The 27,667-nt window shown below is 38.4% G+C and overlaps 1 protein-coding gene across 3 annotated transcripts in view; it reads left to right on the forward strand.

The window, feature by feature from the left end:
* LOC137286214 (cGMP-inhibited 3',5'-cyclic phosphodiesterase 3A-like) overlaps positions 1-27,667 on the forward strand; it is a 176,316-nt gene that overhangs the window by 128,369 nt on the left and 20,280 nt on the right. For all 3 annotated transcript variants that reach the window (XM_067817933.1, XM_067817935.1, XM_067817936.1), the window contains 3 exons: positions 16,117-16,377; positions 19,792-20,355; positions 22,906-23,151. In XM_067817933.1, the coding sequence (XP_067674034.1) occupies positions 16,117-16,377; positions 19,792-20,355; positions 22,906-23,151 (1,071 nt within the window). The remainder of the gene's footprint in view (positions 1-16,116; positions 16,378-19,791; positions 20,356-22,905; positions 23,152-27,667) is intronic.

A 27,667-nucleotide genomic window follows, 5' to 3' on the forward strand; every position in this document is an offset into this window, starting at 1 on the left:
CAGCATCCCCCTTAAGACTTAAACATTGGGTTATCAGCTCCAGCATCCCCCTTAAGACTAACATTGTGTTACCAGCTCCAGCATCCTCCCTTAAGACTAACATATCAGCTCTAACTTCAACCCTCAGAACTACATCCCCTTCTCAGCAGTAGCATTGTAAATATAATGTCTCCATATTTCACCAAAGTTTCCAAGATTTACCTCCACTGTCACTTCTACACATATTTACTACACCTGTCATGACATAACTGAGCACTACTGAAAGCAGCTTTGAAATCATTCTATAATTAATTTCCCATTGGACTGTTCTCACACACAGCTATCACCTTGACATGTTTAAGTTTTGGGTAATGCTGGGCTTCTGTCATTTCTCAACAATATTTGACGCCTTCCTCTTGAAATGTCGAAAAACATTCACTTGCTAAGTTAATAAGGAAATGACAGTCATTTAGAAACGTGCAAAGGTGTTTTGTTTACAGACCATATCAATTTTTTATGAAAACATGTGATTGTTTATTACATTTGGACTTAAATGTGTTTTAAGCATATTTGTTTTATACTTCAATCAAATGTGATTGGCAAACAAGTCACAAGCTTATCTTAATGCTGTGACATACTTTTGTGTAGTGTGTAAGTCTAGATTATCATGGAAATGATGATGATGATGATGATGATGATGATGATGTCGATGATGATGATGATGATGATGTCGATGATGATGATGATGATGATGATGATGATGTCGATGATGATGATGGTGATGATGATGTCGATGATGATGTTGATGTTGATGAGTGAGTGAGTGAGTTTAGTTTTACGTCACACTTAGCAATATTCCAGCTATATGGCGACGGTCTGTAAATAATCAAGTCTGGACCAGACAATCCAGTGATCAACAACATGAGCATCGATCTGCGCAATGGGGAACCGATGACATGTGCCAACCAAGTCAGTGAGCCTGACCACCCGATCCCGTTAGTCGCCTCTTACGACAAGCATAGTCACCTTTTATGGCAAGCATGGGTTGCTGAAGGCCTATTCTACCCCGGGACCTTCACGGGTCTGATGATGATGATGATGATGATGTTGATGATGTTACTGTTTGATGATGAATTTCATGCATACAGTCATGCACCATTGTCGCAATATTCATAGGACCAAGAAAAGGTATCGTGTTTTCCGAACTTTGAGACATTCAACCACAGCATATCATCACAGATCACTATGAAAGAAAACAAAACAAAATGTATATTTCGTGCATATTTATTTGTGTATACAATTTTACTCCAAGGGATTCCCATCACACACAGCTCATGTTATAGTGTCGATCTTGAAGGATGCAAAAGTTGGATTTATTAAATAAACGAAACGAAGAATTCAGAAACTTTAGACGGGCATTTGTGGTGGCATGAAAGCAAAAGTAGATAATCACTCTTGATACATGTCAAGTTCTTGTCACAGTTGCCCTCTATCTCTTGTTTCCAAATTCTGAAGGATTTTGCCTGACCGAGATGTTATATTGAGACAACCGAGATATTGGTAAAACATAATACTGAATACCTTCCACCGTCTTTAAAAGCAAATGAGTTTACTTTTGGTTAGGGTTAGAGTAAGGTTCAGGGTTATGTTTATATTTAGGGTAACATAGCTTGACATGACACTAAACACTAACCAGTATGGTTGGTAGGTGTCCCATATTCTGTAGGTGTACCACAATATTGAGTTATCAAAGTTCAACACAGCGGCACTTGACTGTATTTTCACATGCAGCAGTGTTGACTTTCTGTCATGCATCTTATCATGGGACTTAAAAAGTTATCTTTCCCACTTTCACAAAGTGTCGGTTGTATGATTCTGGGTCTGTCATAAACGTGTTTAATCTAATGTCAAAAAGTGGTGACACCAGGTATTTGTTAAAAGGTGAGCATATCTCACCTTCCAATAGGCACCTGTTGCTAACACATACAAAGACAAGTCAGTTTTCCTATTATGTAAGTCTTGCTTCATATGCAGGGATGTTTGAGTATATTTTCCCATAGCGTCAGAACAGCAGCATGTTAATTGTGGATGTATTACAGTTGATTATCCAATTAGAGATAATTACAAGCCATGTGCCAGCATGTTGGTTCATACTGTAATGCTGGGACATTAAAAACCGTGTGTAAGAGTACACTTTTGGAGTGGAATAATGATGGCACTGATTTTGTCAAATTACTGTTCATGTGTTGTTTAATTTTAATAGGATTTATGCATTTCAGTAAAGGATGTAGACGTTGTACAATGCTGACAGAAGCATTGTTCATCACTTGTTTGAATATAATTCATTGAGTGATTATCATCAGTTTCACACTGCTTTCAACAGTATTTTTAATATTGTAACATTGTCCCATCAGGGGTTACCAGGTATGAATTTGGTACATTGTACCTTTGGGAATAAAACTCAACCTTCAGTGGCATGGAGGAAATACTTTAACCACTGGCCTACCTGACATGTTTTTCTAGTTTAAAACATGTACCTATGTCTTGCAGGTCATATACTCACGTTTATCATGTTCATGACAAGTGTTTAATCAGTGGGAATTTTACATTGTAAAGTCTGGCTTTGATGGTTTACGCATTTAGTTAGTTGCCTAGGCAACCCTAGAAACAAAATATTAAACTACAGAAAAAGTCAGTGATAGCTTTATATGTTATGATTTCTTTAGTGTCAAAGTGATTCACTGTACTCCTATTTTTTACATAAAACATAATTCAAATGTTTTACTTTCTGTTATTAATGATCCTTATTTCTAGTTTGTGTTTTTTAAACAATTTTTCAGATGAAATACATGTTTTTTTTAAACTGTAATTTGATGCCATTTGTACATTGGTACAGTTTTATAAGCACTCACTTGATCCAACACAGGGGTTCATAAATCCCATCACCTGATGCCTGGGACAAGTCAGTTTTCATTTCAGGCAGTCAAATTGTGTTACCTTACATGTCCATGGGCTACTAGAGAATTGTTGCTAATAGTTTTAAACTTCAAATAAACTTGGATTTCATTTCCTACTGCTAAAAAAGTAGCTGTTAGATTCTGCAGTGATCGTAAAGGAGAGTTATCATTCTATGCTATTTATCACTTCTCCATAAATAGTTCAGTGTTCATTAACATCAAATACCATGCTGATTTATTCTTTCATAATTACATCATCATGATTATGTCATAAAAATCAGGGCAAGTGGAAAATTAGTCAGGACAAGTTGCTTTCTTATGTCGCTTGCCTTGTGGCTAGGGACTTTTGAAAAAGTAGTTTACATTTGTGAACATCTATGTTTAGCTCTGTAATGACAGAGCCCTAATTATCCATTAATCTGTTAATTACTGGGAACAATGTTGTATGGATTAACAGAGTTTCGCAGTATCGTACTGTTAATATGAATGATAAGTTCCATCATGATGTCACAGGTGCCATTAGCCAAGTTAATTCTCGTGACATATGGCACGACATAATAGCAAGTTATTATGTAACCATTTTCAAGTTTAGACAGGCAGATGAATCTATTAACAATGTATAGCAGTTCATGTTTGTGAGAGCGACGAATGTTATAAATAAAGGGCGATGAACAAACAAATTTTGCAAGAGTGCATATACGTATAGAATAGAATAGAATAATACTTTATCACTGTTTCAAAATTTGTGTTTCATAAATGATTTACATCATTTATTGGTTGGAGGTGAAATATTCTTAAAGTGCTTTTCAGTCCATTCCTGATGGATTATGAGTAATTATGAGTAAAACAAATCGTAACACAAATGGCTAACAACCCTTGTTTATAACTTCCTTAATGAAGATGATCAGTCACTGTTAAAGCTTCTGTTGTTTTTGCCCAGACATCTGTCTGAGTTAGGATAGGGGACTGATTAGGGATCACCCATTAACAAAAGTCTGTCGGGTTTAGAGCCGCCTCTGTAATCAGGGTGATCCATGAAATGAGAAAGAGTCTTCATGACAGCAGTCTCCCAAGAGAGATTCCGTAGTTCATGATGAACAGGAGCGATGAAGGCAGCCATTACTGTCAGCGCAATGACGTACTCTCCAGATCTATTTATGGCAATTCCTTTCAAGGTGTTTATTTCCAGAATTTCTGTTCAAGGTTTTCTTTCCATGTGCGTCACTCAACATCTACATCATTGTTGCAGGTTCTGATGATAGTGTTGTAAGACGGCAAAAAATAAACCTCTCTTGTTTCATTCTTCAGGTAATTGCATATGAGAATGAAATTTGTTGAAAGTCAGAACAGTCAGAAGAGGAGAGAGAAGGGGGGATGGGGGGCTAATGTCACTAACATACTTGCTTTGGACATGTGGGCGAAATGTGAGGGTGGGTGGATTCTCTTATTAAAATGTCAGATCACGTTCAGGGCGGTGTATCAGATGGGATTTTGTTCAGATGTGATATAATCATATGCCTTACCTGATCTTGTCCTCGCTCTCTGATACCAAACTTAATGTTTATATTTGAATTGTGTTTTACACCTGGTGTATTTCTGACAGCCACTAAAACACATTAATTTCCATGATGTTTAGCCCTGCAGTGCTAAATCCCGAATGAAGCAAGTCTAGATTTCTCCAAGTTCGGGCCTGAGTCTCCCAACTCTCAAGGGTTTTTTTGTTGCTATCAAAATTATTTTTAGGATCATCTGAGGATTGGATTGTCTGACCCAGACTCGATTATTTAAAAAATGCTGCCTCACAGTTGGAATAGTGCTGAGTGCAGTATTAAACAACCAAATCCGTTACTGTTTTGTAGCTTACGTTTACTGCTTCCATTAGTCACTGACCTGACTGTCTGACCACAGTATGGAACTGGTATATGAATTTATTCATATTTAGTCACTTGTCTGATTGTCTTATTGACCATGGTATGAAATTGGTATATGTATTTGTTCATATTTAGTCACTTGTATGATTGTCTTACTGACCACGATATGAAACTGGTATATGTATATGGGTATGTAGTCACAGGTCTAATTGTCTGTGAGCCAGTGAAAGAGTTAAGGTCAAGGCTTCAGTGGGTTCTTAATGTAGTCTGTGAAAGACAGGTGTTGATTGGACGGTGGACTACAATTTGACAGCTGTGTGTTGTAGCTTGTCAGAACTAATTGAGTTTGGTGCTTGTGCTGTCTGTGTCATAGGATGTCAGTGAGCCCAAGGCAGACACTGGCAGTGTTGTGGGTCTATATTAGGCTCGGTCACAGCAGTGTACAGGAACAGCCTCAGCAAATACTATAGTTGTGGTTTTAGCTGAGTTTGCTGTCATAAAAGTTTTAGGGCTTAACAGCAAAAGATTTTTTTTGAAAAAAATATATGGCACACAAGCTTGATTTCTTGCTTGCTCATTTTCTCACTCACTTCAGTCACTCCATTCTCTTCACTCACTCCCATCCACTCCGTTCTACTCTACCCACTCCATTCACTGACTCTCACTCCCCTCCACTCCGTTCTACTCTACCCACTCCATTCTCTTCACTCACTCACTCCACACCACTCAGTCACTCCACACACCACACCACTCACTCACTCTACACCACGCACTCAGTCCACACACCACACTACTCACCCACTCACTCACTCACTCCACACCTCTCACCACACCACTCACTCACTCCACACCATTCACCACTCCATTCTCTCACTCACTCCACACCACTCACCACACCACTCACTCATTCCACACTACTCATTCCGTTCCACTTCACTCCACAGCACACCACACCACTCACTCCCTCACTTATTCCACACCACACCACTCACTCACACCACACCACTCACTCATTCCACACCACTCACTTCATTCCACTATACACCACACCACACCACTCACTCACTCTGTACCACACCATACCCAGCACACAACATAACACACACTTACTCCACACCACTCCACAGCATGCCACTCACTCAATCACTCCACACCACTCACTCACTCAATCCGCTCCTCTCCCCTCCCCTCCCCACAGCTCCACTTACACACACATATGATACTCACCATAGTCAGTCATACAGACTTTGCAGTAAATGTATCCAGAAAAGCCCACACAAGTGTACAAAATGTGGCAAGTCTAGATATCTACACAACTTTCAAATGCAGAAAGCCTGATATCGCCTTTTCATTATATTTCATTTTTTCTACTATGAACTTTTTTTTTCTGTAAGATGTGTTCATTTCCTAGACTAGTTGTTAGTCTAACAGTCTCCATTCATGCATGTGCACACATACACACATAGTCCTACGGACATAAATGATAGAATTCCTTGACCATAGGATAACCTCTGATAACACTCAGGTGAACAATACACCCATGACTGTCACATGATCTGAAAAAGTAACGGGAATTGCTTTGTTAATCTAAATCTTCTTGATTTCATATGAATTAATAATTTGGTCAAGCATGAGAACATTTTGTTCCTTAGGCTTTGTATATCCCTACTGATGACAGTCAGCCATATATGGTCAGAGGCAAGGAATATGAATCAATATTTCAAATCACCTGTCATTATGAGGCCAGAGATCCACCTACATGATGAGAGATAATGGCTGTAGGATAGATTAGCTACCACATTGTAGCGGTGGAGAATGGGTGCTGTAATCTCATTGATTGCAGAAATTGTTTTTCCAGGACTTGAAGCTAAGCTTGGTTGTGTTTGAATAACCTTGATAAATACAATAGCAAGTATGATAATATGCAAGATCTGAAAAAGCAAGGGTTCCAGTTAACATTTTGACAAACAATGGTTACTGTTGGCAACCTTGTAAAACAGTGCCGTGACATATATAACCATGAACTTATTGGACTTCCTGTTCACCTTTAGTATGGTCTTTTCTGTTTACTTTGGTCCTGTTCACCTTTACGATAACCTGTGGTTTGCTTATTGATCTTCTTATTCACTGTTACTTTGGTGATCCTGTTCAGCTTGATGGTAGCTGGTAACTGTCTGCTCATTGGCCATACTGTTCACCTTTATGCTGACTGTTTACTGCTCATTTGCCAACCTGTTCACCTTTATGCTGACCTTTGACTGTCTGCTCATTGGCCATACTGTTCACCTTTATGCTGACTGTTGACTGCTCATGTGCCAACCTGTTCACCTTTATGCTGACCTTTGACTGTCTGCTCATTGGCCATACTGTTCACCTTTATGCTGACCTTTGACTGTCTGCTCATTGGCCATACTGTTCATATTTAATGCTGACCATTGGCTGTCTGCTCATTGGCCATTCTTTTTGAGTGAGTTTAGTTTTATGCCGCACTTATAAACATTCCAGCTCTAGGGCAGCAGTATGTAAATTATCAAGTGTGAAGCAGACAATCCAGTAATCAACAGTTATGAACATCGATCTAATCAGTTGGGATTTGATGACGTGTCAACCAAGTCAGCAGGCCTGACCACCCAATCTCATTACTTGCCTCGTACAAAAAGCATGAGCTACTGAAGATCAGTTCTAACTTGGATCTTCATCAGTTAGATTAGGTCTTGCATCTGCATCAGACAGACAGATTATTTCTGGGATGTTTGATCACAGCACTTGCTCTTGGAGCTAGTGTTCAGGCAAGCAGTGTCAGTACGGTTTACATGTAAAATATCAAAGCATTCAGGTAGTGCATACTGACGAAAGTTGAGAGATTGTGTAATCATAGCAGTTCAAACAATGCTGATTTTTTCACTGCATGTCGTTTAACACTTCGCTTGTCCAGTGGTCCAGCTTCATACCATACATGCCATTGTAACGAGATTTTCCATACAACATACCCTGATTACCTTTAACCTTTGAAGGGCTGATTAGCTTTTGCTTGTTGTCATCACAAAACATCAAGGAAGAGATCTGAATCAACTAGACTGTAGCAATAGATCTCAACGTCCTGAGTCCTGTAGAGGCTGGAGTGGTATGGGCGTGATTGATGGAAGGGAGAAACTGATTGACTTCCAGTGCAGGGTCTGGTCGTTACCGGTGACGTCCTCGTCACACGTCAGGCTCAGGAAGTCCCACAATTGCTACATCAATAACCTATTCGGTTAAGGGACCCGATGTAGTGTTCTCACACTGACATTATCATGCTAATGGCTTTTACTTCTTGAGCTCAGGGATGGAAGCTGGGCTCCTGGGATGTGAAAGCGGGAACTTCTTTGTCAAATTTGCTTCTAATTCAATGTACATTTGTGAGGTTGTGAAAACTCCTCTTTAGTGAAAAAATAACTTTTTTGCTCCTGTTTGATGCATCGCTAACAGGCTTTTGACTTTAATGATCGGAGAATGCCCCCTTTCATGCGATCAAGACCACTTTGTGATTGTTTTATGTAGATATAGTCTTGTTTCTTTCAGTGGCATTTAAAAATTCATTTGATGAAAATAGTTCGGGTCTGAAGTTGTGGGAGACATTTTTTCCAATAATTATAAAGAATTTTTGCTGATTTTGTTGAAAGGAAAATATTCACAACAAAGCGGGCATGTCTCCGACTGCCGTTGTGGTAATGGATCTAATGATGGAGTACTCTGCGAGGTAAAAAAACCACAATACTATGTCTCTGAAAAAAGCCAGAATTTGATAAGAACAAAAAGCTGAAAAGGAGTTCAGGTAAAATTGGAAATTTCAAGGAATATCTTGACTTGCTTCATTGAGGTCTTTTACATTCCAGAAGGTGTTGGTTGTAGGAAAATATTACGGTTGAAGGACAGGTAGATGAACTGAGACCACATAAAGAGGATGAAAGCTTGAAAAAAGACAGTCAAGATGGCAGTTGAGGGTGTTCAGTTAGCTTGTACAATATTCCTTGTCAGTTTTCTTACTCAGATGTGTTAATATTAGCATAATTGGACTATTCAGTAGCGTGTAAAGTTTTATAATACTGTCCACACATCTAATAATAGCTGTTAGGATGAGACCTGAGAACCTTGGAACTATTTTAATCTATGTAACTCGATTTTACTAGGTCAGTGTATGTGAACTAGAACCATGGTGTACACTCCTCACTCACTCACTCAACCTGGAATATATTAAATGTTTTGTACAGTATTTTATACAATACCCACCACTGACAGATTAAGATGACACTATTGGGAAGGTAGGTCTGGTACAAGTCACTGTAATGTTTGACAGATCACAGCTGGGTACTTAAGTGGTACGTATCGTGCCCATATGGGAATCAAACACAGGACTTGATCTGACAGGCAGTTGTTGAAACCACTTCCCTAACCGACACAGCAGACGGTGACGTGAGCTCCAGCAGTTGCATCAGTTCTGTCTCAAAAGACCTTTCTTGTAGCAGTACTCATTGAGTGCAGTCAGATCGAGTTATAGATCCTGTTATTGTCATCAGGTATATAATTCGTCATACTAAGCGGGGAATATGTATTGTTTGGGATTGTAACCGGAGCATGTAGTCCACGTTGATGGATTCTCTATCATATAACAACAGTTATCGATATTTGTTGATTATGGTACTGCATGTTTACTTGGTAGCAGCCTGCTGAACATTGATGGGAAAAAATGTAGTTTCAATTATTGATGATAAACATTATTCTATTGTGTTGTAAACTCTGTATGCCTCTGAGTGTATCTTAGACAGATGTTTGTGTACTGTTTGGAGTTAATATGTCTCTGTGGGATTAAGAGATACGTACTATGTGATGCATGGATTGTCATTTAACCTCATAAAAAATGATATCCCATAGATACAAGATATTTATTCCAGAAATGGTTTACGTAGAAACAGTGGCAATAGTCTATGAACATCATATGTAAGATACAAAATGAGAGAGAGAGAAAGAGAAAGAGAGATCTTTATCTACCTCCTCCAGATTTGCAATAAGTGTATTTGGTATAGCTTGTCATGAGTCTCATTGTTGGATTGTTTGTTTTATATAGAGTTTGTATGAAAGAGAGTAATTTTGGGCTAATGAGAATCAACACAAATCCCTATATGGGTACGATTTGTGAAGCCCATATTAAGTGTCCCTTGCCATGATATTCCTCTGAATTGCTAAAGGCATACTAAACACTTACTCACTCACTGTCACCTTCACTCACTCAAATATGTTGCATATAGTCAATATAAATGATATAACATGTCTAGGTAATCAGAATTATTGTGTAACTGACATCTTTCGATGGTGACAAAAACCTGTCTGAATTAACTTAGCAACTGTACATTGTATTACCATTAGATTCATTACCAAGAGCAATCAACATTGTGATCATACATATTGCTTTGTTATTGTAAAGTACAAGCTCTTTCAAAACTCTTTCACCATTTGAAAATAAACACACCAAAGAATTCATTTGATTCAGATGAAATAGTAATTTTGAGCATATGAACTTTTTCCAAGTTTGGTGCCAACCACTACAGTTGTATAGATATCTGAGATTACACTTACATCCTGTTTTTCAGTGAATTTAAAGAAATTCAAACTGTTGATCAAGAAACTAAACGTCAGCTGAGAAAATATATTCACATCTTCCAACTTTCTTTGAACAGAGGCATGTATTTGATCCAGCTGGGAGAAGTGGGGTATAGGAAGGATTCATGTCCTTGAGATCAGACCAGGGAAATGGGTACCTCTCTAATTCCATGAAAGCTCGACATGATGGAATATTTCTTTACTTTTTACTTTTCTTTGACATAAATCACAGCATTTCCCCTGAAGGTGTATCTGTGACATTCCTGTCATCTGATCTGAGATATGGCCAGACATGTATGTGACGATACCAGCACAAATGTCAAATGTTCAGAAGAACGGTATCTTCCCATCCCTAGAGAATCACCTTGACAACATCTTCCCTAGTGACCTGCCGCATTCACTGTTAGAAGTGCCTGGGACACTTTAAAAATGGACAAAGGGAATGGTTAAAATAATATATATTTGTTATGAGCAAATGAGTGGTAGTGGGAAAGTCCTTATTCAAACATTGATGATGATAAGAAAGATTCTTAGTAGCTCATGAAACTACAAACTGTGTCAGTCTCAAAATCTCATAATAAAAATGATCTAACCTGCACACATTGTTTACATGAGATACAAGATGAATACCATATTATTCTTATCTGTCCATGTTATGCGTCTCTTAGGAAATTGTACGTACCTCCCTATTATACCAATAACCCATCCAGGATGAAATTCTATAAACATGTAAAGATCTATCATTGATAGAAAATATTGCTATTTTTTTTAAAGAGAACGCAAGTATTTAAATAAGTGACATATTAATCCTTTTGTGATGTACTCTGGGCCATGAGGCCTTAAATTCTGTCTGTCTGTCTCTCCGTCTGTCTGTCCATTTGTCCATCTGTCTGTCTCTTCGTCTGTCCATCCATCCATCACCTATCTGTCTCTGTCCATCTGTGTCTGTGTCTGTCCATGTCTGCCTGTCTGTCCGCCTGTCTCTCTGTCCATCCGTCTGTCTGTCTGTCCGTCTGTCTGTCCGTCCATCTGTCTGTCTGTCTCAAACTACAACTCTTCTGCATTGCCATTTAAAACTAAACAACTGTGATGTGAACTAGGGGATGTCTTCAGATTGGCATACCGTAATGCATTTAAAAAATCAGTATTTTCGGTTTTCATACTGTCAGTTTATGAATTTTCTCACATCTCTAGAAATCCTATAATTTTGTTAAAATCTATGGTTTTCTTTTCTTTTGTGCTTTATGATCATATCTCATATACAGCACTGAAACGGACTGAACCGAAGGCCTTGTACCACAATATGTACCATATAGTGGTAGGAGTGTACCATTTCACCCCTAATACGAACAGGAAAATATGGACTGACATATACAATGGTCCTTGTGCAGGTGCTTGTTAACATCATGGATACTTTGCTTGACTAGTTGAATTCAGGGACATGACTTACTCCAGTAGGTCAATTGTATTAAATGAATGGTACTTTTGAAGTATTTTGACTTAGATGAAATACAATATTAATGATAATATTAAGTAGGTTCTTCAGTACAATTACAATGTTAAGCAGGTTCTTAAGTACAATGTTAAATACAATATTATTTACAGTGTTAACTCAATTGAGAATATTAAGTTATGTACAACTGATCGCAAGATAGTGTAAGAGGAAACCCTCACAAAAGAGGGCCCAGACCCTCACAATGGAGGGTACAGACAATCCTGCCTACAAGTTAGACAAGGCAGCTCAGTCAACTTCAGTGCTTATCGTGGATTCCTTTGTTAAGGGTAAACTGGTTGGGTAATTATTTCATGGCAGGACAACTAATCAAGGACAACTTGCTAAGAAGCCTGGGTGCTTGACCAAGTTCCTACTGGCACTGAAATGTTGAAATGTACACCAGACTTCTCAAGCTCTAGTTATTGTTTACAATTGATACTGCTTCCAAGGACAGACTTCATGGGACTCGGTAACAATGTATTTGAAATATTAGCTGTAAGATACATTTCTGGCTTCTCTGTTCAAAAACAGCTGTTGCATTTCTCTATAAGGTAAGATGGTGTGATCTCTTATTTCAATCATTTAGTGACACAAACTTTCGCAGGAGGGAATCTTTTAATATTGAGGATTTTATGACAGTATACAAATGAAATGAAAGAGAAGGAAAATCATGATTAATTGTACTGCTTTGTGTTTGGTCTTTATAGTTGTCTCTGTTGTTGTACTTGAGCAAGAATGAGATGTCAGATTTGTTTTCTTTTAATCTGTTTGTGATGGGAATAAGGATCTGAAGAACTCGACATTTTGTTATCAGAACTAAATGAGAAAATCTCCTTTAGAAGTAATAATGACTGTGAGAATGAACTTGCTTGACTAGTATCCTTAATGTTTCATTTTGTGGATATCATACCATTCAACCGTACTTTTGAACAATTTAGCCAAAGAACTCTTATGTTGCTATGAATATGTTGCCAGTCATATGAGATGCGTTTAATCATAATGTATATCAAATGTGTGCTGAAAGGCATTACAGATATGTATTAAGGCCACAAGTTGTGTGGTTCTTCCACAGTCTTTGAGTATTGCTTGATGATTATCTTTTAAGACTTCTCATTGTGGCCTCAGCCCATAAATGTATGTATACCATGACTAATATGAATAGTTATCTCTTATTCAGAGAGGGTCGTGTTTAGCTTTGCACGGTTCATATATTTCTATTGCTTAAGCTGCATAGAGAGAATATGATCGTCAGTATGATGACCTTTGTGTACTGTTTGCAAGAAGGATCTTGAGAGAGATATTGTAGTTTGCCAGCGCTATACTTGGCTGTCATTACTGGAATCGGTCAAGTGTTATCACAGTACAATATTGTACCCCATGGTGATGCCACAATTAATGACGTCTTTAATGTACCGTTGCCTCAGTCGCCTTGAATTTATTACTGGGCTCTTCAGCTCAGAACTCGGTGAATGTCAGAGGTGAACTGTGTGTAGCAGTTTCCGAGATTGAGAAGTGAATGATAAAAAACTTTGACATTCAGTATTGCAATGTAATCCATCAGCGAACAGGTCTTACCTTTTTCTTTGTCATAATCTTACTAGAATATTCTTTGCATGAAATTCATTTAGGAATCTAAGTAATGTGTTATTCATGTTTAAACGAAATGTGTTATTTAATTACTGACAGTGCACTGAGTGTAAACAGTTCCAAAATTGCCTTTAAAAATGAAATTGAGTTAAAAGAAACCTGTGTTAATTATGCTCGCAATAAAATACAAAAATACAAACAAAATAGAAATCGTTATGTAGATTAATGTTATATGTCTTAACAGAGTTGTAGCAAAGTTGAATAATAACCTTAATGATAATTATCATAATAATAACTTGTCTTGTTAATATTTTGGCCCTTTTCTTTGTCTGAGTACATTTTTGCTGTGGGCACCTGTCACACACCATTACAATTGCCACAAACAGAGAACAAGTGATTATTTGTAGCTTCGTATTTTCTTCAAATGTGAAACAGGTAAAGCTAAGGTTTTGTTTAAGCTTTATATCGTAAGCTGCAGTTTCTTAATTCTTCCTACCAGAAACATGGTCAGATGATTTTCAATATATATTTGTTGTCAGCATGTTTTGACTCATCTTTTGACATGATGTACCATCCAATCTGTATATAAAGTAGCTTTGACAAGATATATTATCCAGTCTGTGTATGACACAGCCGTATTAGTACCAGTACTCACCTGTATGTGGACATAAGTTACAGTTAAACCCAGTTTTGCCAGACTCGTTGTCACCAACGAAACAGTTTAATTTATCCTAATGTTCAACACAACTGAGAATTCATCTCGACTGAATTTCAGACATTAGTGTTTGACTGTATGAATGTTCAAGTCATGATCTGTAAAGTGCAGAATTATTCTTTCTTACAGTTACATAATGTACCTCCATGTTGACGAGTCTTTCCATGAAACTCTGTGTTCCACAATGCGGTTGACAAAACACATATGGTGTTGATGTTTTCTGCCGGTATGAATTGTTAATCAGTTACACAGCTTGTCATTGATTAGGGCTGTCGGCCTATGATGAAGGTGTTGTGCCATAAACTGTTTTCCACTCAATTAGCAGCGTTGTGTTGTAATCATCCATCTCACTTTCTGAAGTGTACAAGAGCCTGAGTATGTTTTTGCATGTTTCTGTGGAAAATATGTTTATTTTGGATGCATTCCTGATACATATCAGAGTTTAAAATTTTGACATCAGCACTTGACACAAACATGTCTAAAAGTCTTGTGAATACATTGCCTCTGTTATATCACCTTTTAGATATTTAACAAAACTCTTCTAAACCGTCAGAAGGAAGAAATTGGTTGTGTGGATAATATGATTCATTTGATAGAGTTGATGCTTACTTCGAATTATGTTAATAGATGTTAAGATGTCACATCCCGACAAACAAAGACATTTTCTCATGTAGATTTAATGGATCTTTAAACTATTTTTGGGTTTGCTATACAAAGGAGTAATCAGTTTCTGTGTATCTGTTACCATGACAAACTATGATTATTTGTCATTGTCACATTTAATTAAGCTTCATCTTGTGCAGATTTTCGTGATTAATGTCCCATGAGACAGCAGGCAAAATAAAAATATATTTCTTGTCAGGGTTGATTTAGAGTTAATTTCCATAAACAAATTCTTGAAATGGAAGTTTTAAGAAATGCATAAAATGAAAGAAAGGTCTGTGGAACATAAAATGTTTTATCCAATTTTTATAAATTGTGCAGCACGTCCATTAAACAAGATAAAATTAATCCTACCTTAGGGTGAAAAACAGTTCAGTTTCAATTAACTATGCAATGAATGGTAGTAAAAGGAAGATAGTATCTGGAAGACCACACACACGATCTCGTACATTGCAAACTGTGATGCAAGAGACATTGAAATCTTTGTGGCCAGTTATACAAAGTATGCTATCTATCATCAACCACATCAGGATACTGGGGAAAGTTGCTCTCTTTCTTCTTCATATTTGTCTGTGTATATATGGGAAATAAATGTATCAGCTTAGAGTTGGATTCTCTACATTGGTGGCTATATGTGTGAGGTCCCAACGTTCATGTTGTTGGAATAACAGCTCTAGTCTGTCGTACAGACCCTGAAGCAAATATATCCAAGAAAGCCCACGCAAGTCTAGAAAATGTGGCAAGTCTAGATTTCCTTATCTTCTGAAAATGAAGAAAGTCTTAGGGTTCCACTTCATTATATTATTATTTTTTAACTATGAACTTTCTCAGTAAAACATGTTCATTTCAGAGACTAATTGTTAGTCTATAAGAGCTCATACTTGTAGGTTTGATTGCCAAAATCTGTTTCTTAATGTTTCAGTCTTGACTTGTGTTCGATAGATAATGACAGGCATATTGATTTTGAATGTTGCTGTTTGAGACAATGATTATGTCTTCCATTGACAGCCATACTGATTTTGAATGTTCGTGTTGGAAGACACCATCTTATCTTCCATTGACAGCCTTATTATTTTTGAATGTGTACGCTATGATTTACTATGAAAACTGCAATCATGTCTCCCCCAGACAGTCATATTGTCTAACAATGTTTTGTTGTTTTTCTGACAGTATGTCATTGTTTCTTATCTTGGTTTTATTCTCTGTTTTCAGAGTTCATCAGTAGGTTATGAGAGTGCCATCATAGGAGAGGCACATGGTTTGATCAACGACATGTTGGCGGACACCAACTTACCACCCCACGTCGTGAGCGGTCTGCGCGTGGTTGCCAGCCTTCTGAAGCCACCAGAGAGTCATTCGGGGATCCACAAGCCAAAAGTCAGCCCCCTGGTGTCTCTTACTGAGTCAACATCATATGGCTCTGACAGTGAGGAAAGTCCGTATACAGGGGAACGACCATCATCATTGCCAAAGGTGGATGTTATAAAGATTGTTGCAAATTTACACTTGTCTGGAAAAATATCATTGATGTTATGGCACATTTCTTAAGGGGCTATGGTGAAAGGTATGAAAGGAATATAGGTAGCCTAAAACCTATGCTTGTCATAAGAGATTCTGCTGCACAGTGGTTAAGGGATTTGCTTGTCAAGCCAAAGACCCAATTTCAATACCCCACATGGGTACAATGTTTGCCCCACCATGATATTGTGGTAATATTGCCAGAGATGGCTTAAAAGTGAAACTGATTATTCTTCACATATAGAACTGTGAAATACTGGACACAGTGACTTTATTACACCTTACTTACTGACAATTCTGGTTTCTTATGCCTCTTAAAATCGATGCAAGTGAGATTTGTGTTTTGCAGGATGTAGCAAAACAGTTAGCTAACATCCATTTTAAATAAAGCTGTTTTGGCTGAGTGAGTGAGTTTAGTAGTTTTACACCCTTTTAACAATATTACAGCAATATCATAGCAAGGGACACCAGAAATGGGCTTCATTGTATCCATGTGGGGAATCGAACTCACACCATCAACATGATGACCAAACACTTTAACCACTAGGCTACCCTGCCACCCTCAGTATGGCAAGTAAAGAAGACAATATAAACTGAACACAGACACTGGAATGCTATAACACGACATGCTGCAACATGTCTCACCCTGCAGTTACATGTATACTTGGACAAGACTTGTTTCCTTTGGACAAATCTTGGAATTTTATGAAATCACTTGTCAGCAGACTTTTGTGAAAAAAACAAAGAAAAAAAGCCACTTCTTGGTACCAGAGTAGTCTGTGTCACAGTCCCTGAACCACATTAGTTTGCCTAATGCCAAGCCTTCTCTGCAGTGCTAAAACCTTAAATGAAGCAAGTCTAGATTTCCTCAGGTTCTGGTCTCCATGGGGGTTCCTTTTCAATTGAAATGGGTTTGTTTGTTACTATAAAAATTACATATATTCTGAAACTAAGTCTTAGTCTAGGTACCAGAGCGAAATCATCACAAATACCCTCAGTATAGTCGTCTCTAAGAAGAACCATTTTCTTCTAAGTCTAGTGTCTAAGGTACTGACAATCTAAAGACTACGTTCTGCAGCTATGACCCAGCCAGACATTACTGAGCGTCATTTTCTAACAATTTTCAGCAAAAACATGACTATCAGGTGTCTGTTGGTGTTTGCTGGTAAATGGTGATAGGGTTGAGATCAGTCTTTAACAACCAGAAACATTCCAGAACTCCTGACTTTCAACACATGGCATTTGTGACATAGAAAAGATGCCTCCTTCAGTAGAGATCAGCTGTCATTACTACTAAACAAATGAGGTGAAGAGAAGGGAAGTTTGTGGAATCTTCTTACTGGAGTGCAACTAAGCCAATCATGTTGAAGGAAACTGGTCTAAGAGTGGCAGCCATTTTGGAGTGTGTGACGTCTGCTTAGCTATGGCATTCCTTGAGCAGGAAGTGACCTGAATCCTTAACCTTGTCCTGAATTTGTAAGCAGTATAAACTTGGGCTTCAATACTTACTTGTAAAGGGAAACACAAGACTTGGACCAGTTTCAATTAGCTTGCATTTGTCTGAGGCCAGCTGGTGATCCACTGATTCATGTTTTGGTGATAGACGGTATTTAAACCCATCCTGGATTGTTAATGTTAATGTACAATGTAGGTTTTACGTCTTCAGTAACCTTAGATAACCAAACAAACACTAGGTGCTGAAATGGCACTGACTGGTCTTTAATCATTTTTGTTATTGTTATTTCCCCAAGCGCCTCCATCTGTCCGTCTGTGTGTTCATGCATCTATGCACGTTTGACTTTTTCGGAGCAGAACTTAAAAATCATTCAGTATTTCTTCATCAAACTTGGCACATGGATAGATCTGGTGGTGTACAGGTGCTTTTTGCTGGTTTTGGTATTCTGAATGATATAATTTTTATGTTTCCATGGCAACAAGTTCGACTTTGATTGATATTGATGGTGGTGCAATCTTCCAGAGCTGAACTCTAAAACCGTTCCTTATTTCTTCACCAAATTTGGCACATAGATAGATCTGGTGTTTCCATGGCAACAAGTTTGACTTGCACTGAAGTTGGTGGTAGTGCTCGTTTCTTGAGCAGAACTTTAAAAACCTTGCAATACGCTCCTTGCAGTTTCCTATATACACGCCAAAACATTTGACATAGTTGTAACTCAGCAAGCATGGCTTACTGAAGGCCAGTATTCTAATCCTGACCTTCATGGATATCATGTCTTAGGGCTAAGTGGGGTAGCCTGGTGGTTAAAGTGTTCACTCTCCATGCCGAAGACCCAAGTTTGAATTCCCACATCAGTACACTGTGTGAGGTCCATTTCTGGTTTCCCCTCTGCCTTATTGCTGGAATATTGCTAAAAATAGCATAAAACCTTACCCACTTATTTATGTCCGAAATGTGTAAATTGATGCTCATGATGACTATCACTGGTTCATCTAGTCCTGAATATTTCTGAATGTAGCATTAACCAACAAACAAACAGTTAAGTGGACTATTTTAACCTATATTTTCTGATCTACTACGAAACCTTGAACGAAACTATCAACTTCTGAAGCAAGTCTTACAGTAGAATAGAGGTTTTATAGATGTGATGACGTGTTTCCATTTCATCAAAGCACTGTCCCAGCTATAGCCAGCACATCAGTGTTATAATACCACTGGTGACAGCTGGTCTGTGCTGTAGGTGGAATAATAAGCCCAGATTTGGGGATACATCATGCATGCTGATAGGTAAATGGAAGACAATGACTTATTGGTTTTCAGGCTCTGCATTGCCGTTGGAAATTTTTCATTATGAACTTCTGGGCACTTGGTCTTGGAAGTTAAGCTAGCCAGGCATCAATTTCAAACAGAACTGAACTTGACTGGAAAATGTGTAATATTACATCGTGAAAGAAACATTAGAAATATTGATTATTCCTTTCTAGGAAAGAGTGATTTGTAGTGTGTACAAGAGGCATTAGTGACCTTATAGCCTGAACCTCTATAACGCACTGACATGTTTGACAGCATTTTGATATCCTTGATAAGTGCTCTTAGTATCTATCACTTAATTATAATAATAATGGGTATTTATAAAGCACCTGTTTCCACGCACATGTGCATGCTCAGAGAGAGTGCTAATGTATCACTACCCTGGATAACTTGTTAGGCTACTTGTTAGGCACTAGAAGGTCATGCTCACAGGGCTTATCCCACCGGGTACCCATTCACATGTCTCTCTGTTTATATTTACATAATTAATCACAGGCAATCATGTTGCTGGTATATTGTAAAGCAAAAACTAATCATGTCTTTACTGGCTTCCATTTTGTCGTTGCTATTATCTCAGTTCCAACTTTCATCCATTGCAGCGTCTGCGTCGTAGTTTGCCTCCCAGTTTGATACGGCGAATGTCAACCAGCACGTGGACGACAACAACATCGGCTACCGGCATGCCGACCCTGGAACCAGAACCCTGCCGTATACGTAGTGCAAGTTTCCGCCACTCACGGGAAGGAACGCCCGGCTCCAGCCCTAATGGTAGTCGTAGCAACAGTCCGTCGCCAAGTTCGAACACAACGGTAGTGCTGACAATACCGAAGTCTCGTTCCTTTTCTTTGGCCTCAGCTCCAACATCACAGTCTCATCCTCGTACTCGCTTCATGCGAAGAAGTATGGTTAGCACAACATCAGATAGCGCCACCAGTCCCACCAAGGTGGACAGTAAAGGATTATCTCCTCTTGTAAAGTCAGAAGTGCAAGATGATGGAGACAGGGTTAAGGTCAGTGCCCTGTCTAAAGAACTTCAGTGCTCTGCGTTTAGCAAGCGGTTTAACATCACATCGGACTATGAGAGCAGTGACTCCCCAAGCAGTAGCGACCACAGCGACAACGTGGGAACCAATGAAGAGCTTGTGGGATCGCCACCAAAGAAAGTATGTATGACTTTGTTACTATTTGAGGATAATTTGGGTTAGATAAATACTCTTCTGCCCTTTCGCACAATAAAAATATTGTAATGTTTAAAAAATGCATTTTATTCATTTTGAAGTTTTTTAATGATTTCCATTTGTGTTATCCTATAATCATAAATGTGTTGAATTTATCACAGTATCGCTAATATATACTACTCAAAGAAGTTAGAGAACATGTACAGCTGTGACATAGATTTACTATTGGATATTGACGAATTCTGTGTTTTTCAATAGCACTTGAGCAGTATATATTATATATGTTATGTTGTGTCTGTATATATTACCCATAATGGTTTTGAGTCTTTGTTAGGATTCTGTTGGAATTGGTCCCTAATGACTTAGGGTCGTTTCAAGAGGTGACTTATTCAGTGTTTGATTACCTGTGTTTGATGGTGTGTCCACATACTCAAATGTTGCTTACAATATCAGTCTCTGGTTTGACTGGTTTGACTCCTCGATTTGTGGGCAATGACATTAACCACCAAATACAGATTGTGATCCCAATAACCACATGCATCTCAATATAAATTCTGTTTTCACAATGGTTGACCTGAGTTTCCCAGTGGTTGGACAGCTAGAGATGCTAGCCCAGAGAGCTAGCTGTAAGAGGAGGTAAAATAACATGATAGGTCTTCATATCTGTCTTGGTTGATTGCATGTTCATCACTGAAATGTCTAGTCCAGAGTGGATTATATACTGACCTCTGTCTTATAGTTATACAAGGCATGAAGACACACTGCCATGAAAGGAGTGACACAGGGTCACTCTCTGTATTCACATCCTAAAAAGCAAGACCAACTCATGATGAACTTTGAGATTTGGTAACACACTCTCACAGAGAGTGGTCATTATATTTTGCAAACATGCAAAGGAAGAAAAAGATACTTGGGCCTTCGACATTTAACAGTGATACACTTAAGAAGAGAGTATTGGTGTTAACTTCTTTCTTATGGTGAGCACAGTGTTAGCATTTAATCTGGAATGTTGTGTTCCGTATCCATGAAACTCTCTTCCATACAAAGATACATCTTCCTTGGTGATATACCTGTACTCTGCTACTTCCTTTGCTCCAAAATGTTTATTTTCAGAAGTATTAATCTTGCCTGTGGTTACGATAGCATCCATGTCCCGAGTTACATGATTCTGTGTGTGTACAGATAAAGACTATGCAGAAGGATGTATCATGTCAACTGGGTTGGTGAAAAAAACTTCCTATCTCAAGGGGTTGAATCTAAATAACTTGTTCACATAAAATTGATCCTGAGACAACTTTTCCTTATTTTGTAGATGAATCACATTCCACTTTCATCATTTGCTGTTAAACTATCCCTCGTTTTAAAGATAATTCTTAAAACACTATATCTCTGGTTGTAGGTCTTAACATGATCTGACAACACTAAATATTTCAACTTTGAAATGTCCTACAGTATCTGGTAGGGGTTTCCGGACTACCGCCCCACAATCTCCCATAGATACCAGAATCTGTGAATGTTTCATTCTCAAAGAACAGGAAATCTTGGCTTCACGATTGCTGCCCTATGATTGTGTAGCTGTGTTTGGGGTAACAGAGCACCAGGAACTTGGCCAGATTCTGCTTGACAGCAAGACCAGGAATTTAGCCATGTTACTCTTGTTGGCACCATAGGACTAGGATCCTGGCAACAAGGAACCAGGATATTGTGGGACTAGGAGCTTGGCCTAGTTACACGTGGCAATAAGGGTTATTATCCGGTTACTGGTGACCAGGATCTAGGCCTTGTTCTGCTTTACTGACAGGGATCAAGTCTACGTGAACTCTTTATCAACAAGGGTTCACAGCCCGACTGTCTTATGTCCTATACTGTAACATAGTCTTACGACAGTTGTAGCGCTGTGATAGTTGTAAAGCGAGACTCACTGCCCATTATGTAAAGCAAGTTTAGCAGTGATGAGACTTAAACTCCCATTCTAGAACGTTAGCTTTAGTTCCCGGCCTTGTTACACACAACAGGCCATTATCATTTCTGGAACTGTTTTAGGTCCAGCATATCTAAACCCAAGTCTTTTCCATTCAATCAGTATCCAACATCGATCTGTCTGTACCAGCCAAGGACCAGTGCCTCCTTTCACAAAGCTCTAAGGTGATCGTAAGTCACTAAAGTAGCTTTAGTGCAGCGTTAAAGAATGGGAGTTAAGGTTAACCGTAGCAACGGTTGCTTTGTGAAAGGTGACCAGAAGCATATATTTAGGTTCAGCCAGTTATAACCCAAGTGTCCCACGCCAATATTCAATTGCTATCCAACATCGGTCTGTGTGTACCAGATAAGAACCTGGCAAACTATTCTCGAAACATTGGTTGCCCCACAAACTTGTTAAGCCCATTCTTAACGCATTGGCTACAATCAAAGTTAAGAATTGTTAGGGCTGCAAACATATCGAGAATAAGGGGACATGTGAACAGGAGCATGTGTAGTCCATCCACCAGTCCCAACCATGTACTAACATGTAATATAAGTGTGATCTGTTAACAGCAGGAGGCGTTGAGGAGTCCAGGAGAGACGAAGACGGAAGAGCGGGTTCCGGATCCGGAGGGAAGCACAGTTGTGGAAGCACCAGAGGAAGATAAATCTCAAGTAGATGGCAGCACTGAAAATAAACTTTTATTTGACCCCTCTGAAGTGGAGGAGGCACCTCTTTTACAAATTAGTCGATTAAATGATTGGGATTTCCCTGTGTTTGATCTGGCTGACAGTGCGGGAGAGTTTGTTCTTAGTAAGGTGAGTAATTTCACATCCTTGATGTATAAATTAACTTGTTACCAGCGCTGCAGTTAAAAAACCAGAAGGCTCCTTACAGTGTTAATAGTTTTTCCATGTCAATGAGTATTGAGAGCTCTTACAAGTAGCTAGCATGCTGAACTCAAGTAGCTAGCATTGTAAAGCAAGACCTAATGTGTTTCACAGTTTGGAAACATTCTGGGCCTGAAAATTTATTGTTATAATTTTGACATTGCTACATTCCTACCATATTTAGTTAGATGTTTAGATCGTGCATGTGTTTTTGTTGTGTATTGAAAAATAGTGATTTGAAAACTCCAAACATTATCAAAGCTTCTATGAAGCAGTTCTGACTTGCAATCTTTTATCGAATACATGTATTGATATTTATGTTATAGATCTGTAATGTTAACAGACTTATTTTGCAAGTGTTACATTGATGATGCAAGATTTACCTCAGCTATTTCTCACAGGTTTCTCACAATGATTTGCTATCCTGTGATCATGATCCAGGTTTGAGCTGAGGCGACTAACGTGATTGTGTGGTCAGACTCTCTGAATTGGTTGACACATGTCATCATATCCCAGTTGCATACATCGATACGCATGCTGTTGATCACTGGTCCAGACAGAATTATTTTCAAACTGCTGCCATATAGCTGGAATATAGCTGAGTGCAACATACAACTAAACTCACCCACTCACTCACCTTTCTTGTGTGCATTAGCTGGTTACCTTTCGGCCTGGACAGCAATGCTTTCTGACTATACCTGGTCTTGGTCCAAAACGGATCCTTTCTGCTAACATCTGACCATGTCTGTCCCTTAACTGTTAGTGTGTACAGTGTTTGAGTTCATTTATAACTGCGTTGCAAGGTCTAGTGAATGTCATTGTATTTGCAAAAACACTTTGAAATATGAAAACATGCAAGATTGATCCTGTCAAGTTGGTGACATCTTGCTGGTATCCTATATATTCAACTGAGTTACAAATGTTGATAACTGTGATACAGAATATTGGTATACCACTGGTTTGATAATAACACCTTGAACATCTATGCTGATCTTATATATACTACTTAAAATAGGTTAAGGTCCATCAGATTCTTTTATCTTAATGTTGCTGTTTTGTTGTGTAAGTTGTATATTTTATTTGAAGTATGCGACTAAATGCAATTGTGTATAAACAGTTTGTGCACAAATCCAAAGGGCATTCCTGATTAATATTGAAATGCCACAGAAAGTGTGCAGAGGTACTGTAAGAGACCAAATGATTTCTGCTGGAAATTTCCTATTATAATATTGACCACAAGGCATTGTCTCTTGTTGTGATCTTTGATCTTTTCACCCATATGATTACAGAAATATTGAAGTGTAAGTTAATTAGATAATTTCCCCATACTTTTACAGCAACACATCAGAGTCCTTTTTTACGCTGTTTTATTCCCCAAATCAAGTTCTTCTGTTATATAGAAACGAGTAGGAAATGACACTTTTTTAATGTTATATTTCGGAGTTGATGGAAATTATTAAATAATCTGACTGATGCCTTTATCGTTGGCAGAGGTCTCAGTCTTTTTGTCTCTGTGTGTCATTAAAGTATCTATTGTGCATAAATACAATGTATAAAACGATATGATTTCACGGTTTTCATCTCTGGTGAAGGGGTTATGACAGACTTGGCACTTAATCTGTGAAAACATATAATTAGAAGAGGAATTTGTTTTTTCTAAAGATCCTTTCATCCTTTGCTGCTTACATATCACTGAAGCTTGGCTTTGACTGAGGGAGTGTATTGGGATAAACATTGTTTGACACCAATGATGTTGGAATGCATACAGGCAGACAGAACTTTTCAATATTGCAGACTGTCACCTATAGTGCATGGGTATGTCATTATGACCACATATCATTAAACTTCCACCTCTGAGGGGTGGTGGGGTAACCTATTGATTAAAGCACTTGCTTGTCATGTCGAAGATCAGGGTTCAATTCCCCATTTAGGTACAGTGTTTGAGGCCCATTTCTGGTGTTCCCTGCTGTGATACTGGAATATTGCTAAAACTGACATAAAACCAAACTCAGTCAGTCTGTCCAAGGAATAAGGGAGCATTATTTGAAAATGCAGTTAACACAAATTGCAAGGACACTGAAGGTAAGCTACAGTGCACTGTGCAGAACACAATATTGAAGTGAACTACTTGGATCCAAGTCGGGCAAGTGTCTGTCCACCCAGTTTAAATATAACTTCCTCGATGGAGCTAGTGAAGACGATGGAGCTAGTGAAGACGGTTGTACATACACAAGCAATGGTCTAAATATGGACTTGAGAGCTGATTGTCACAGAGGATATTTTCCTAGTAAATCTGGCCATCAATCTAAAGGATCTGAGCTTCAGTCTGATCAGCCTGTCGCCACCTCAACATTCATCCTGAGAGATGGCCTCAGTCACGCCACTGATGTTCAGCTGGAATGCCAGGCATTTGAAAATTGCTCATTTAAAAAAAATAAGGCCTGCTCCTCGTCTGTGATTTGTGTCAGTGATGGGTGGATTTTCAGCCAAAGTGGCTTGTTTGGGAATGTTTTCTGTAATCCCTCAAGTTAAGTTTTGGAACTTCGGCCAACTTCGACAATAATTGTTTCCGCTGGATGATTTGTCTTTTTGTGTTTTGCGTGATATTCAAGTGATCTGCATAGCCCATGGCATTAGCTTGTCATAATATAGGGTCTAATCGTCAGTGATGTCATGACTTGGGTGTATGGAATGGGGGCACAGCTATTTGTGAATTTTCCCAATACTTCATTGTTTACATACAGATTACAATTTATTGTATTGGCCTATAATCACTGAAAGAGTTGGTTGGTTGGTTGTTCTGGCTGTATTTATATGACATCAGTCCGTGAATAATCACGTCTGCATCAAACAATCCAGTGATCAACATCATGAACATTGTTTTTTGCAAAGGGGATACAGTCTCAACCTAGTCAGTAAGCCTGACCACCTGATCCCGTTTGTCAGTCTTACTGAAGACCATTTCTAAAGTTGATCTTCACGGATCGACTAGAAAAGCATTCCAAAGCACTGAATCAGTTACTTTGATCAAGTTTCATCATTCAAGTTCAGTCGTGGCTCTTTGGAAGAAAAACTGCTAGTCAGTCAAACAGCCCCTGAACCATGTTCTTTTCAATTCCCCTCAGCCCCACCGGAGATCTGTGAAGCAAGTCTAGATTTTCACAGATTGTTCATCCCACTGGATCTCCATTTTAGTTTTGATGCATTTGCTGGTTTGATAAAATGATAAAAGTTCTAAAATCTCAGAGTTTCAGTATTAGCCTTGGCACAGATTTTCGAAGCTCTCTTAGCACTATGACAGCCTTAAGTGCCATGCATTAACATTAACTTACCACTGTCTTAACGCTAAGAGGGCTTTGACAATCAAGGCCCAGAAACGTGTTCTCACCTGAACTGTATTCCTCCCTGCGACAGGTCAAAGACTTGATGTGGGTTCAGGAGCTAGCTGAACTTGTGGAATCTGAGTATTAGCCAGACTGATGTATTTACAATTGCTTGTGGAGTGGTGGGATAGGTGAGTGGTACAAGCAGTCACTTGCTCAGTAGGAACTGGTTCAGTTCTAGGTACAAAATGTGATGTCTCACTCTGTTACATGTAACTACAGTAACTGAGGATATTAACATGTGTTGGCACCTCTGAGAGAATGTCTTGGTAGAGTTCGTACAAAAACTGTCTTATTGAATATATTATACATCAGTTTTGGGGTCTGATGATGTTACCAAGGGTGAGTGTGGACCAAGAGGTATATGTGATCACCAAATACAATAAATCATGACAGTGAAACCCCGTTCTGTTGTCCTTGGCTATGATATCAAACTTTACTCATTCACCCCTTCTGTTGCACAGGAAGTTTGGACCGTTTCGATGGTACGCAAGACTCAGAAGTATCACATGCAAAGTGCAAAATCCAAATAAATAAAAAAGATAAATGAAAAAATAAAAATTGTTTTCAAGTAAAAACATCATGAGGTAGAATTAATATTTTCTTTATATTCTGCGTGTTCAGTATGTTTTTCATTTAACTTTAAATCACATCCATTATAACCAAGGTATGTACAGGGATTACAAAATCCCATCCCCCAATGCCTGGGTCAAGTCAGTTTTCATTTCTGGCAATTAGATAGTGGTATGTTACTTGTCCCTTCATCTACTACATAATTTCTGCTTACAGTTTCAAACTGTAAATAAAACTTGGATTTCATTTCATATCGACTCAAAATGTAGCTATTAAATTTCACAATGATCATAAAGTGGAGTTATCTTTCTTTGCTATTTATCACTTCTCAATAAATTTTAAGTCCACTTAATATTAACATCAAATACCATGTTGATTTATACATCATTCAGTGTGCCTACATCATCAATGTGATGTCATAAAAATCAGGACAAACGGAAAGTTAGTAATGACATGTTACTTGCCCTGTGTCTGTGATTCTGATGGTC

The sequence above is a fragment of the Haliotis asinina genome, chromosome 6 (genome assembly GCF_037392515.1).
Source record: "Haliotis asinina isolate JCU_RB_2024 chromosome 6, JCU_Hal_asi_v2, whole genome shotgun sequence".
Lineage (NCBI taxonomy): Eukaryota > Metazoa > Mollusca > Gastropoda > Lepetellida > Haliotidae > Haliotis > Haliotis asinina.